The sequence below is a fragment of the Condylostylus longicornis genome, unplaced genomic scaffold, assembly GCF_029603195.1.
Source record: "Condylostylus longicornis isolate FDR11 unplaced genomic scaffold, ASM2960319v2 ptg000144l, whole genome shotgun sequence".
NCBI classification, from domain to species: Eukaryota; Metazoa; Arthropoda; class Insecta; order Diptera; family Dolichopodidae; genus Condylostylus; species Condylostylus longicornis.
In genome coordinates this window covers 33,124-47,870 of record NW_026578112.1, presented here as the reverse complement: position 1 = coordinate 47,870, position 14,747 = coordinate 33,124, and the positions used below count along the sequence as shown (strand labels likewise).

The window sequence follows — 14,747 nt, the reverse complement described above, 5'->3', positions numbered from 1 at the left end:
AAATGAATGCTTATTTTTTATTTTTTTTTGTGAAAAAAAAAGTGTATAACACTTTTGAGAGTTGGTGTAAATTAATTTGATAGATTTTCTTAAAATACTATAATTGTAAACAAATGAACTATATTGTTAGTGTACTAGTTTCTGACATTATTATACAATTAAATAAATTTTATTGCAATTAAATTGATCATTGGCTTAAATAGAGCAGAATCAATGAAATTATAATATTACAAATGAAATTATTTCACATTGTAATATAATTATAATTTACTAGACATCTGAATCTGAATGGGTTTGAAATAAATCAGAATATTAGAAAATGTGATTTAATAAATCATTCAGACTTACCGAGACTTATCGTTTTCATAATTTTTGTTAAAGAATCGGTAATAATGGATAGTTTTTCAAGACCACTCCTTCGTTACATAACCATAATATTTAATATAAGCATGATGGCGATTTTAAGTTTCGGATCTATTTATTTCAGCTGAGAATATTAGTTGCCATTTAAAATGGCAAATAAAAGATTTAATTAAACTACTACATTATAGCTTTCGTTACTTTTCAATAATAATTTTCTTGACGAATAAAAACTTGATTCCATTTTTCTATATATGAATTGCTATTTTGAACTTTGTTCACATACTCTTAAAATTTTCAAATTTTCTTAATAATATTTCGTCTCTAGTTATTAAGAGAATCTAAAAATAAAATTAAAAAGAAAAAGAGAAAATCTATTAGGAATCTATGTCATCGATTTAAAATTAAAATTCATAACTAACAGTCATCGTAATACTCTTAATAAGTAGTTAACAGTTTTAAGATTTTAGTTTCTTTATAATTTATTCTTGTGCATAAATAACTTTAAACAAATTTATACATATACAAACATACATATATTTTACTAATATATATTATTTAAATTACAATAATAATTATAAATTTAAATAATTTCTATAATAAATTATATACAGGTATATACTAGTATAATTGAATTATTTTTTAAGTATTGCGTAAAATTACTGAATGTTTTTCAGTATTTTAAAGTTTCAAAAAAAAAACAAAAATTAAATTAAAATTATTGAAATGATTTTAAAGAAATTTATTTCGTCATGGTGGGCATATCTAGAAAAAAATTATTTTTTATTACAATATTTTTTATTTTACCCAACATAATTGATTGCCTTTTATGGCCGAGACACTCAGTATTGCAGGTGAGAAAGTAGAAAATAATATTATAATTATTAAAAAATCAAAATAATTTCAATATTATATATTCGGTTGATATTTTATATAATTAATTATAAAAATATTTTAATTTAATTATTATAAATATATTATAATAATAATTAAAATATGATATATAGGTAACAGCAGCTGGTTCAATACCATTAGTATTAACACATAAAAGAAAATCATTTTTTGATTATGGTGTTCAAATGAATTACAATATGCCATATAGTTTAAAAGAATTCTATAATGTACCAATATGGCCAAGAGTACGACGTAAAAGGAGAACAATTTTATATAATGATAATATTAAGAATAATTCTATTTTACTTAATAATGGCTATGAATATAATGATAATAATAATAATCATTTAAATTTTAATAATATTAAATTATTTGAAACATTATCGCCTTCATTATCAGATATTATCGAATCATATTATAATAATTCATCATATAATAATGATACTGATACAATATTAAATAATTTATTAAATTATAATCAATATAATAATAATTATAATAATAATAATCAAAGTAATTTAATTAAAGAAGAGATTAAATTGAAGAAATCAAAAATAGAAAATGATGATGATTCAATTTCGAATTTTAATAAAATACATCCAAGTGATTTTACAGCTGGTGAATTTTATGGTATTATAGAAGAATATTTAAAAGATTTTGGTTTCGATGAAACATGTTTATTAAAAACAATTTGTGAACATTCTAAACATCCATTTAAAAATAATATTAATAATAATGATATTGAAAATGAAAATATTATTGAAGAAATTATAAGTTTAATATTAAGGTAATTAATAATTAATTAAGAAAATATTTAATTTTAAAATTATAACTGTTTTAAGAATTTAAAAATAGTATGAATCTTTTAAGTTTGTATTAAATTGCCGAACTTAAAATTTTTATTTTAATAATTTAAATTCGGTGATTTGTACAGATTTATAGATTCTTTAACATCATAAATTAAAATCAAATGTAAAAAAAGATAGAAAAATAATTTAGTTTTTTTCGTTATTGAATTTTAAGTCAAAAATCCGATAATAAGTGTATAATAAAATTTTTTTCCAAAATTAGAAAAATAACAGAAATTGGTGTATAAATGCTTAGTCATTTTTAATTTTAAATTATTTTTTTTTTGCTATATTATTAAATATTTTAAAATTATCACAATTATTTATTTAATATTTGAATATAAAAGCTTTTTTATTAACATTATTATTTATTTTTTTATTATTATTATTAGAAAATAGTGTGTGTGTAACAATATTTTTGTGTATGTGTAAAATTATTTACTATATGCTGGTTATAAAAGGTGTAAATTATATTTTCCTACAAACTGTGTGTATGACTAAATTATAAATTTAAAGAAAAAACATTTGCCAATGAAATTTATTAATCCGAATTTTTAATAGTATATAGCTTAGATGTATGTTAACCTTCAAATAATGATTTAATATCAATTTAAAATTTAGTTTCAATAAATATGAATTAGTCGAATGAAATTTGAATGCAATTTTAATTTCTTATTTTGGACACGAACCAATATTTTCAAATTTCACGTTTAGTTCTCAATTCAAAATACATAATTATTATGTCTGTATTTTTGTGAGTATTAGCAATATAGTAGAAGAAACAAAGAAAATTACATAAATGTTGTGCTCTATGTTGTTATTTTACGAGAATATATTATATTTTAATAATTTTAACATAATTATTAAATAGTCCATTATATTTTTGTACTTTTATAGTAAAATTATAGGAAGATTTCTCATTTTTTTAGTAATATTTTCTTAATAATTATAATTTAACATAAATTATAATTTAGGTACTTATTTTTTGAATTTATTAACCTTCTCCAACAATTATATTAAATTTTAAAATAATATTATTTATAGTATAATATGAAAAATAAATAGACATAAATAGACAGGCAGGGATTTCACATATTTAAGGGTACAGGGTAATTTTATAATGTGTACTCGTAATAATATTGGCTTCCAGCATAATCTTGTTTATTGTTGCGTATATTTTATTGGAAGTAATATTAAAATCATTATTATTTAATTAATTCTTATTAGTTTTAAGAGAATTGTAAGAGAAAATAATAATTATGTAAACTAATGTTATTGAATAATTTACCTATAAAGCTAGAAAAGTTCTCAGACAATAATTTTATTATGATCACTATTTTTACTAAACCGTATTGCATATAATAAGGGAGGTTATGTGATGGCATAAAATTTCAGATGTCGAGTTATCGGTAGGAGTACACCATAGTACAAAATCGTAAATAAACTATTGTTGGTATTTGAGTTCTGGTTGTTGCTGAAGCCAACTGGTGAACAATTCAGAGAATTCGGATGGCCCAGATTAAAGCTTAACTCAGAGCGAAATTTACATTTTCCTAGATATGTTGATTAAAAGCTTACCAAGTTTCGTATAATTGGAAAGAAGTGTTTAAAGGTATTTCAAAATACACACTGCTAAATTAGTGGTCGGTTTTGTGCTGATCTCATTCAATTTATTTTTAAGCATTTAAAGAAAATATAGCTAAGTGTTGCAGTTCAAATGTATTCGCATGTAATTAATGTTTCATAAAAGAGTGCTACACATGGGTTGCTAAAAAAATACATTATGTTGGCAGTGCTTTTACCAAATACTTCTATAGCAAAATGTCTTAAAACTTTCCTATTTAATTTTAAAAATTTTATTATAAAATTTTATCTAATATCGAATTAAATATTGGTTCCATATACAATGTTTAATTTAAACAGAATAGAACTATTTAAAAAATTAAAATTAACATTGTGGATTTCAAATTGTTGTTTTTTTTTTTAATTATATAATTTATTTGTATCTAGATGTGTAATCATATTTATTACTATGCTAAAATCTAATACTGATTTTGTAAATATTTTTGAAAATTTTTATTGTAATGTATTATAATGACTATCTATTCGACTTTAATTAAATAATAAATCGTATTTTATTTAAAATAAATTTATATTTTTAAATTTATTTTGTTTTCAGTCCTTCAGTTCATAATGGTTTTGCGGAAGATGAAAGCGATTATAAATATATTTATGAGGAAGCTGAAAAAAATGGTCTGAACGGAAATAATTGTGATAAATTATATCCGGATTGTGAAAAAACTATTTTAGATTTAATATCAACGGTTAAATTTATGGAATAAAAGTAATGAAAATAAAAAAAAAAATTCGTTTTGAAAATAAAAATTTATTTTTTCTTTTTATAATCCAATTTACATAAGTTTTTCGATTTTATTTAATTTATAGGTGCAAATGAATTTATTTTTGAATCAAGTCAAACAAAAGCACATTGGAGACTTTTAACATTTACAAATTAACTGGATTTTTAATAAATTTCTAAGTCTAGGCTAAAAGACATACTATACAAGAATCTGAATATTATTAATTTCGGTTGGGATATTCTGGTTTTAATTATATATAAGCTTTTTATGTTTAAATTAAATTCTTTAAAAAACTAAGATTATTAAAAATTACAAAATATAGGAGAATGGAAATTAAATTAATTAAAATAATTATATTCAGCTGATTTTAATATAATTATTACTATATAATTTACTCATCAACTTATAGAAGAGGAAACAATGTTAAAACGATTTTTATGAAAAGGTGACATGAAATATTAAACTGTTAAATATTATTATAAAATTAATTGTTTTAAAGAATTGTGTACATAAATTTTTTACATATATGCATCACAATTTCACATACTATATAATATCCTACAAGAATATATTTTTATTTATTTTCAATATTTGTGAATAATATTACTATACATTTTTTGGTTACATATTTCCAATTAAATACGTATATATAATATCTGCAGTACAAGAGATGTTCAAATACCCCGGTGTATTATAAATTTATAATTTCGTTTGTTCCCCTTTTACGTGAAGCGATTGTGAGAAGTAGAAGAAATTTTATTAAAAATTTATAATTATGACCATAGTGATTTTCGGATATATTCGAATATGCACTATTTTTATGTATATTCTAAATGATTTACTAGATCTATTGAGAAATTTTACGGTAATTTGCATTTTGAACTAGAAAAAACTAGGAGCAATACAAAATTGGTTAAATACGGCGAGATATAAGGCAGCTCCCTATGACCATTATTCTTTATTTAAATCGTTAACTAAATAGTCAATTTGAATAATTGAATATAAATGAACAAACATATATGTATGCGGATGAGTTAGAGATAATTTATAGCGACATAAATTATATTAATATAGAAAATAAGATTAATGTAGAATATGTGAAAATATTGAAGAAGATTGACTAATTGACTATTAATGTTTCGAAAATTAATAGATATTTAATTAAGAACACAAGATAAAGAAAAACTACATATAAAATTCAATAATATTAGAATTAGCCGTGTAATTCATTAGCACCATTACAATTATTTGGGACTTTTAATTGACAAAGATTTAAATTGGAATCATCATGTAAATGGAGTTGCATCAGTTGAATTATCATGTAAAAGTGTAGAGTATAATAGGGATATTCAGAAGGTTATATGAAATCTAGAATAAGATAAAAAGATTTATTTATTTTAGGTTGATTCAGTTGAATATATTATTTCGGATCTGGGGAGTAAGTTTACTACAAGACATGAGAAATCTTCAAACTTTGCAAAAGAAGGCAATAAAAAATTTATACAATTTAGAACAAAGGACGAACTTTACTTACCTCTACAGAGAATATAACAGAAACACAATTCAATGTCAGCTTAAAATAGTGTAATCAGTTCATACTTCGAAATGGTTTGCTAATTTCGAACACAAATTTTTAACAAGTAACCGTATACAAAATGTGGTGAAGCGTTTCGTTCTAAAATTTTTAAGTTTATTCATTTCGGGAACGTGGTAAAAACCATTTAAATTTACGTACTATGATTAAAAAAATAATGTCTACAAAATCATCTAGAAATTTATTATACCGCGAAGCATCGCGTTTGTATTCTGATATCCTAAAGTTGAATAAATGAGGAAGAAAATTCAGATACATTTCATTTTTATTTTGATTTTATATTAAATAAAATGTCAAAGTAAAAAAATTAATAATTTAAATAAATTATATTTAATCTTTTATATTTTTGTTTTTATTTTTTTTTTTGTTTTTAGCATATAATAAATCGAATTGTTTTTTATTTATTTTAAAAATTAAAAATTATAATAAGAATTTCATGTCTGCCTGTTCTGAAATCATTCGTAAGTAATTATTTTAATTCTAAAATGTACAAAAATAATATATTTCACTCAGATATTATGGAAAATATAAGAAATATGCGAAAATTATAAGTATACAATGATTACCTTAGCCTTTTAAAATAAAAATCAATTAAAATTAAATTTACAAGAGAACCAACCTCAAAAATAAAATCATGTGTGCAACTTAAACATTAAATAAGTACCTATGAATAAAGGTCAAGCGACATTTTATTTTATTAATTTATTATCACTGAATAATTTATACAATATTATTTGCATCTTAATAGCTTGCTCTCGTAGAAAACATACAATGCAATGTTTACTTTACCTATTGAGGCATGAAGTGTGTACGAAACATGCAGAAAATAATTGCATTAAAATGCAAAATTTACACTGTTATACAAATAAAACAAAAAAGTTCTATTGCTTATTTTTAACTCGAAATTTAATTCGCACACTGTACCGAAGCATTACAAGTGCCATTGCAATTTTATGAAACACAAAAGTGTTCAAATCTTTTTTAAATATGATAAACGGTTTATTTAATTTAAATAAAAGCATTAAAAATTAAAAACAAATAAAAGAGCACAGAAATAATATTAATTATTAAAAAGAAATATAAAAAAAAGTAAACAATTTTTTTTATATTTGCCTTTTTATAAAAAAAATTAAAACACAATATCCAAAAAAATACAAGTTGAATTTAACATATAAATAAATGTATATAAATAAAATAATATTAATAAATAATATTAAAAACATTAAAAATAAAAATAAAATATATTTAAAATAAAAACTGAAACAAGAAATTATGCGTTACACCATAAAAGTTTGTGTTCTTATAATAATCACAATTAAATGTGCAATTATTATATTGACGTCAAAAGTGGCCTTGCCATTAAAATTTTCAACATTAACATTATCAACATCATCATCATCATTATTATTGCAACCATCGTTGCAACCATTATTATCATCAATATCATTACCAACAACATTCTCATCAAAATTAATATATTCAACATTATTACCATTATGTTACAATTTGAATGTTTGTCACGTTATTTTTAACAATTATTACTGTTATTATTATTACAATAATAACAATAATAGTGGTATACCAATAAAAAATGAATTTAATAATTCAATAGCAGTAGTAGTACCAGTAGTAATAGTATATCAACTTAATAATCTGAAAAATTATTATAAATATTCAAATAGAAATTTTATTGTATTATATTATCCTTTATATAATAATAATAATATTTTAAAAAAAACCCTCGAGATTTTCCAATTGTTGACAATAAATAATAATAAATTTAACAATGAAATAAATAAAGAACATCAATTTATATTACAAAAATATCAAAAGGAAAAAATTAAAAAGAAAAGAAAATTACGTAAAAAAAGATTTTTAATTTTTAATACAGCCGGTACTATTAAGGTATGTATATGAAAATTTTATTTAAAAAAAAAAAAATAAAATTTTGCAAAATTATTGTTCTATATAGAAGTATACGTATGTATATAATATAAAATGTAAAGTACATATATAATTGACATTCTATGAAACAAAACAAAAAATATTTTAAATTTAGAAATTTGGAATTTTAAATATTATTGAATCTATGAGGCACATATGTACTATTATTTTACTGTTATTGGTTATGCCACAATACTATTATGAATCAATAACATATAATTATATAATATGTGTATACATACATATAATGTTTTGTGGCTAATGAAAGACACAATTAGAAAATATTTTACAATTATTTTAATTATAAGATTATGGTAAATAATAAAAAAATAATTGTAAAATAGCTTTTTTATAAATTTTTAAGAAATATAATACATAATATTATTATTGTTACAAATATGTATGTATGTATGTATGAATTTGTAATAATTATCACAGATGAAAATATTTAAATAACGCAATTTGTTTTTTTTTTTTTGAACGGTCAATCGAGTCTCTATTCTGTATAACAATATATTTAAAATAATAAATTCATTTCCGACATGACTTTAGTTTCGAAGTCTTCTTCGGTAATTTCGTTTTATTTTTTAACTTTGAATTCTAACCGTTGACAAGCCTGATAAGTTCCACTCCTCGACTCCAACTTTATCAGTTCCAATTATTCCATAGATTTTGAATGCGATTTTTTAAGTTCAACTGGCAATCCTATAGTTTTAAGGTAAAATATTGAATAAACTAACAGTGGTGTTACATTTTGATTAATAGACATACATACATGTATGTATATACTTTTAAATTTGAAGAATTATAACGTGTATATATATATAAAAAATTATATGCAAATATTTTATATACATGCTAAATAGTTGTAGCTTAAGTTGTGATTTTAAATCTAATTTTTCTATATAATTAAATATCTTAAATATTAATATGGTTTTAAATCATATGTAATGAAATGTAATGAAATATTTTGTTTATTTCAAATTCTTGTGGGTAGCTTTATTATCAAGAAGAAGTCAAGTTTAATAGCATAAAACTACTGTGACTGCCATCAATGTTATCAGCTATCAAGTAAATTCAAGTGAATGGATATGAGGAAAATACAAATATTGTTTTAATTTTGCTCATTTCTTTGAAATAATTTTCAACAATTACCAAAGTATTATTTTATATAAGCGACTAGTATATAAAGAGAAGCCTATTTGGTTTAATAAAAATATTTTTTTATAAACGAATTAAACTATAAAAAATAATTTTATGTGATAGCTTTGTTGAATTTAAACTAAATTTTTTTATTTAATCAATTATTTCGCCACAATTTGATCATTTGAAATATGTAATAATGTTGGATCAAACTAATGGTTTATAAAGAAGCACTTTTCTCTTCAACAAGTTAAAACGTTTCTTTAAAAACAATCTATACTGAAATTAACATTAAATTAAGTATTTAAATTATTTTCATTCATATAACAAAATATTTAAAAAATTGCATACATGTAGGATGGGGCAATGAAAGAAATGGTAATATAATGCCCGAATTCAAGTGTTAATTGCGTTAGTTTCAGAAATATAGGGAGCCGAAAATTAGAATTTTAAAAATTTCGGTGATACCTCAAGAGGAGGTGAAGATGGAAAAACATTTTCTTCTAACGAAAATAAACTATTTAATAATATCTATAAGGTTTGCTAAAATTTCAGACTACTACAACTAATTTAGAACGGGTTTTAGATAACAGTAATTTTATCTTTTATATATTTAATTATGCTGTGCCGATGTAGAGGAAGAGAGTTGTAACTTTTCTGTGTTTGTAAAATTTGAAAAATGTTTAAAATTTCCTTAAAATAAATAGTCGAAAAATTGCATTTTTAGGTTTTTGAGAGTAATAATTAGTTCTTTTTTCAAATTTTTTTTTTTAAAGTGTTAAAAATAAACGTAAATATGTTTTGCTGAATCGTATATATAAATATGTTACATAGACAATTACAATACACATAAATGAACACATCCATTATTCATAAAGATAAAAAAGATAAAATTTTTTATTTGAAATCGCGTATATAATTAAAAAACGATGTTACCCTATATAGTTTATATAATAAATTAAATATTAATAAAGAGAACCTTGAAAATTATTTGTGTATTTATAAAAATATTTCCTCTCAAATCGGCATTATATGTACTACATACACAATATATATATATATAATCTTTGATATTCATATAACTTTTCTACATTTATAATCATGACTATTAAAATTTAATTTTAAGGAATAATAATAAGACTTGTTGAATATAGGTGGTCTCATAAATTATAATGTTATACGTAGTAAAAATTATTATACATATATAACCTTAATTTATAAGAAATGACCAATAAGATGGGCCAATATAAACAAAACATTATTACACAATATTTTACTAATATAATATAGAGTTTTACTAATAAATATTTATAAGTATTGTATAATAAGTAACTACTAGTTTAGTGTGATTTACTGATACTAAGTTTTTGCACAAAATTTTCACATATATTAAAAATACTATATTTTCCATTAAATAAAATGTTTGCATACAGTTTTTTCTTGTGTAATTGTCAATATATATATATATATATATATATATACCGTATATATACCGTATAATGGCTATTATCCTATGTAAGGCGTGCTACCTCATTATTATTTGTAAATAGTATAACATTATTTATTTAAGAAAAAAATTAAATATATATTTACATAAATTTATTATTTAAATATTTTATAGTTCAATTTAATTGCTACAATAAAGAAATATGTGTTTATTATACATACATATATATATAGATACATACATGCATATATATACTCGTACATATTGGATAATTGTATATATATCTACATATGTTATATGTAATAACGTTTTAACCTATATTTTAAATATTTTTTTTTCCATCAGCTGGTTTTTGGTTTTTCACAACCAATTGATTTTGGTTATAAAAATCCTTACCAACAATTAAATTCGTTGTGGAATTTTCAAATGCAATATCGTTTACCAACACAATCATTTGACATTGTACAATTATATAAATTAATATTTTGGTATTCTAATGAAGAGAAGAAGAAAAGATCTTTAACATATGATATAAGCCGAAAATATATTTATAAAATTATTGAAGTTATATTGGACAAGTAAGTAATTAATTACATACTTAATAGTCATATTAAATTTATACATTTTCCTTGCTGTGTCTCTAAATTTAAATAGATTATAATTAGTCGTTTCGTTATATACTGATGATTTCAATATATTTTGGAAACCACAGTCATTCTAGTTCGGATTTCTAATCTAAGGTTTATTTTAAAATTGACTAATTATGTTATAGGAGCTTTTGTATAGAGATCCCCATTTGGTGTATAGATAAGATCTTTAATTGTTCAGACAGCAAAAAACTGACCTAATAAAAAAATTGGCTAATTATATACTGTAAAAGTTTTAGAAATTCTTAAGGTTCCTTATTATTTACAAATATATTTTTGTGTATTATTTGTTATACGAATAGTATAATTTATATAATAAAATAAATAGTGATCCTAAACATATGCAATTTTTTTATTACAAAATAATGGTTATCTGTAAAAAATACTTATATAATATGAAACAAATTTATTTGTATATTTTTTGAAAGTATTATTTTGTGGTTAGAAACGCCAAGAAAATGAATAAATTTCTATTTTTCACAATAACAAATTAAAAATTGTCCTGTAAATTAAATTGAATATTGTTCTGTTTGTCTCAAACTAAATAACAATTTGTATAAATATTTGTTAATTGAAATATTTACAAAAAATGAGAAAATTTCCAAGTTGTTTAGCTAGAAAAAATTTAAATTTAGTAAAAATTTTTTCAAATTTTTTTTGTTGTCATGAACAAAGCGTATGCTTTCTATATGATTTGATTTTGATTTAATTTAATTTTTCCTAGCTATACGTAAATATTTTTTCTTAATTACATTAAGGTTTATACGATTTCAAAAATAAATTTTAACTTTGAATAGCTTGAATAATAATTGATTTATATTTTTTTTTTCCAATTATTAATTGTGAACTATATTATTTTTATATTTTTAGAATGGGGTATGATGGTAAAAATTGTTTATTAAAATTGATATGTGAAATTGCTAGAGAACCTATTCATGGAAATTCAATGATTTATCAAATTTTAAATACAATACTGAGGTAATTAAAAAATAAATTTTTTGTTTATAATATGTATGTACATATGTATGAAAATATTTTAAAATTTGATTAAATTTGATTTTTGAAATTTAACCTGGAAACAAATTCAAGTTAAACGTAATTGCATGTATAAATGCAAAAACAATTTGATTAGATTAGGGAAAAAAAATATTTTAACGCAAAAACTGAAACCTATTTTGAATTGTTACTCGTACATTGTTATATATGAGTTTTCATTTATTATTGATAACTCCAAGGATACTAACCCTATGTTATGTATATGTGATTTTTATATCAAATCAATGGGAAAATTATTAGCTTTTATATGAGATTTTTTGTTTAGCAAGAAACTTTCAGAGAAATTAAATTATTCGTATTCTTTTCAGATTGTCGGTCCAATTGATTTGAATATTCTTGTAATATGCTTGTATTTGTAAATTGATAAAAAAATTTCTTTCTTTGTTCCTATATTTTTCTAAGTAATACATTTAAAAGGGTTCAACTTGTTCAAGAATTAAAAATCAACTTGAATTTTAACATTTTTGTGATTGTTAAAATTATTAAAATTATTTTATAAAAAAAAATAATTTTGTATTTTAATTTTAGTCCATTAAATGGTTCAATTGATGATGATTACCTGGAAGCGAAAAGAGCTGGACTACAATGGGCCAATTGTTCAAGTTGCTTTTATAAATGCATTAATTTTAATTTATTAGAAAAATTTTCCATTTATTTATAAAGCTTGCGATTGTATAATAAAAATATAATGTTACTAATTTGAAATTATATAACAAATGTAATTAGGTTATAATATTAAATAAAACACAAAGATAAAAACGGTTTTGAAAATGGAATTTCTTGTAATACTATCTTGATATATTAAAATTGCTAAATACTTTACAGTATAGTTTCCTTTTAAATCGTTAAAAGTACACAGTCAGTATACATTAATTTTCCATTTTTAAAAATAAATAAAAAAATTATTCGGACCAAGCTGTTAAGATAAAACGAATTACATCTTATTGAAAGTAAATATAACATTACAATAAAATACAATAACCAAAAATTGAAATTGGAGACCAGTTCCAAACACCTAAGTATCATAATTATTTTTTTAATACACGACTATTTGAATTAGAATTTACATATAAATAATTTACTTACAGACAATTAGTAGAACTGCTAGTGTTTTAAGAAAAATTATCAGAGTACCAGATAGCCTCAAGCATACTATTTACTACATAGTTTTCTACATAGCAAAATTAGTTATAGTATAAGAATTTGGAGTAATACTTACGGCAATATTCTTAAAACACAAATTCAAATTATGCACATCTATGAGATTCAAACGAATGAAATAAAGAGTAACGTCGAATTAATTACAAATTCTGCTGTACAACATTACAATATCAGAGAACTGCTAATCAGCTTATTAAAATTAGAACATACAAATCTCGAAGCTTAAGTGGTCTTGATGCTGTTTTGCTATAACAACCAAGTAGTTATAAAAATTTGCCTACTATTATTGTACTATAGCAAAAATTACAAACTAACTTTTAAAATTCATACATCCATATAGAAATCAACTTGAACTGTGATTAAAATGTGTTTCTTACACTAGATTGTTTATACTTAATATTGGGTCCAATATGAAGAAACTGAAAACGTATTATATTTAGACGCACATTCTTTTAATGCATTTATTTTTTAATGATTACTAAAACAAGTTTAACGAGTACTACTTTTATTATTATTTTCACACATATCTCGTATGAATGTTCAACCTATTAAAAAATTAAAACATATTGTTTTAAAATATGTTTAAATATTATTATATAATTATGTACATATAAAAAATTTCTAATTAATTCTTAAAATTGTCATTACATCTTAATTGTTATTTATTTTATATTCTCAAATATATTTTATATATACTTATTTTTAAATAACAATAAACATCGGACATGTTTATTAATTTATTTCTATTGTTATATTTATTTTTTTTTTATATGTATATATTGAGTAGTATAACAAGGATCCATGTATACTTAATTTTTATGTACCATTAAAATGTTTTAAATTAAAGGAAACTATAATCATAAAAAATAAGAATCACAGCAAAAGAAAAAAACAAAAAGCAAAAACAAAATAGGAGGAAAAGGAGCAAATAAAACTACACAGTTAAGTAAACATAATGTAAATGTTTATATGTATATATATATATATATATGCAGGGTACCAGAGATTTGATGCTGCTGCAAACCTAGGTTGAATAATTTTATTTTATTTTTAGTTATTTAAGAAATGCTTTTTTTTAATACTTTATTTTGGTAAATTTTTTCAATTTTGACTCAAATTTTCACTTGACAGACACATTATTCCTGAGATTTCTGGCACATAATATTGAGGGCCAGAATACCAAAAGTCACTTCTCCTAATGTAAAGTCAATAGGTTATTGGAAAAAATTCTTTAAAATTTTAAATTTGCACTTTAATAAATTTTGATTTGAAAATTGGGTAAATGAAAAATTG

General features: G+C 21.2%; 2 protein-coding genes across 2 annotated transcripts; both read left to right on the top strand.

Moving 5' to 3' along the window:
- The first annotated feature begins 1,094 nt into the window (after positions 1–1,094).
- LOC129615684 (CAR1 transcription factor-like) lies at positions 1,095–4,444 on the top strand. The gene is made up of 4 exons (XM_055531035.1): positions 1,095–1,214; positions 1,368–1,639; positions 1,859–2,041; positions 4,282–4,444. The coding sequence occupies exons 1-4, from the start codon at positions 1,113–1,115 to the stop codon at positions 4,442–4,444; spliced, it is 720 nt and encodes a 239-aa protein (XP_055387010.1). The 5' UTR covers positions 1,095–1,112.
- Positions 4,445–7,896: 3,452 nt separating this feature from the next.
- LOC129615691 (uncharacterized) lies at positions 7,897–12,977 on the top strand. The gene is made up of 4 exons (XM_055531043.1): positions 7,897–7,961; positions 10,936–11,168; positions 12,108–12,215; positions 12,822–12,977. The coding sequence occupies exons 2-4, from the start codon at positions 11,017–11,019 to the stop codon at positions 12,952–12,954; spliced, it is 393 nt and encodes a 130-aa protein (XP_055387018.1). The 5' UTR covers positions 7,897–7,961; positions 10,936–11,016; the 3' UTR covers positions 12,955–12,977.
- Positions 12,978–14,747: the final 1,770 nt, after the last annotated feature.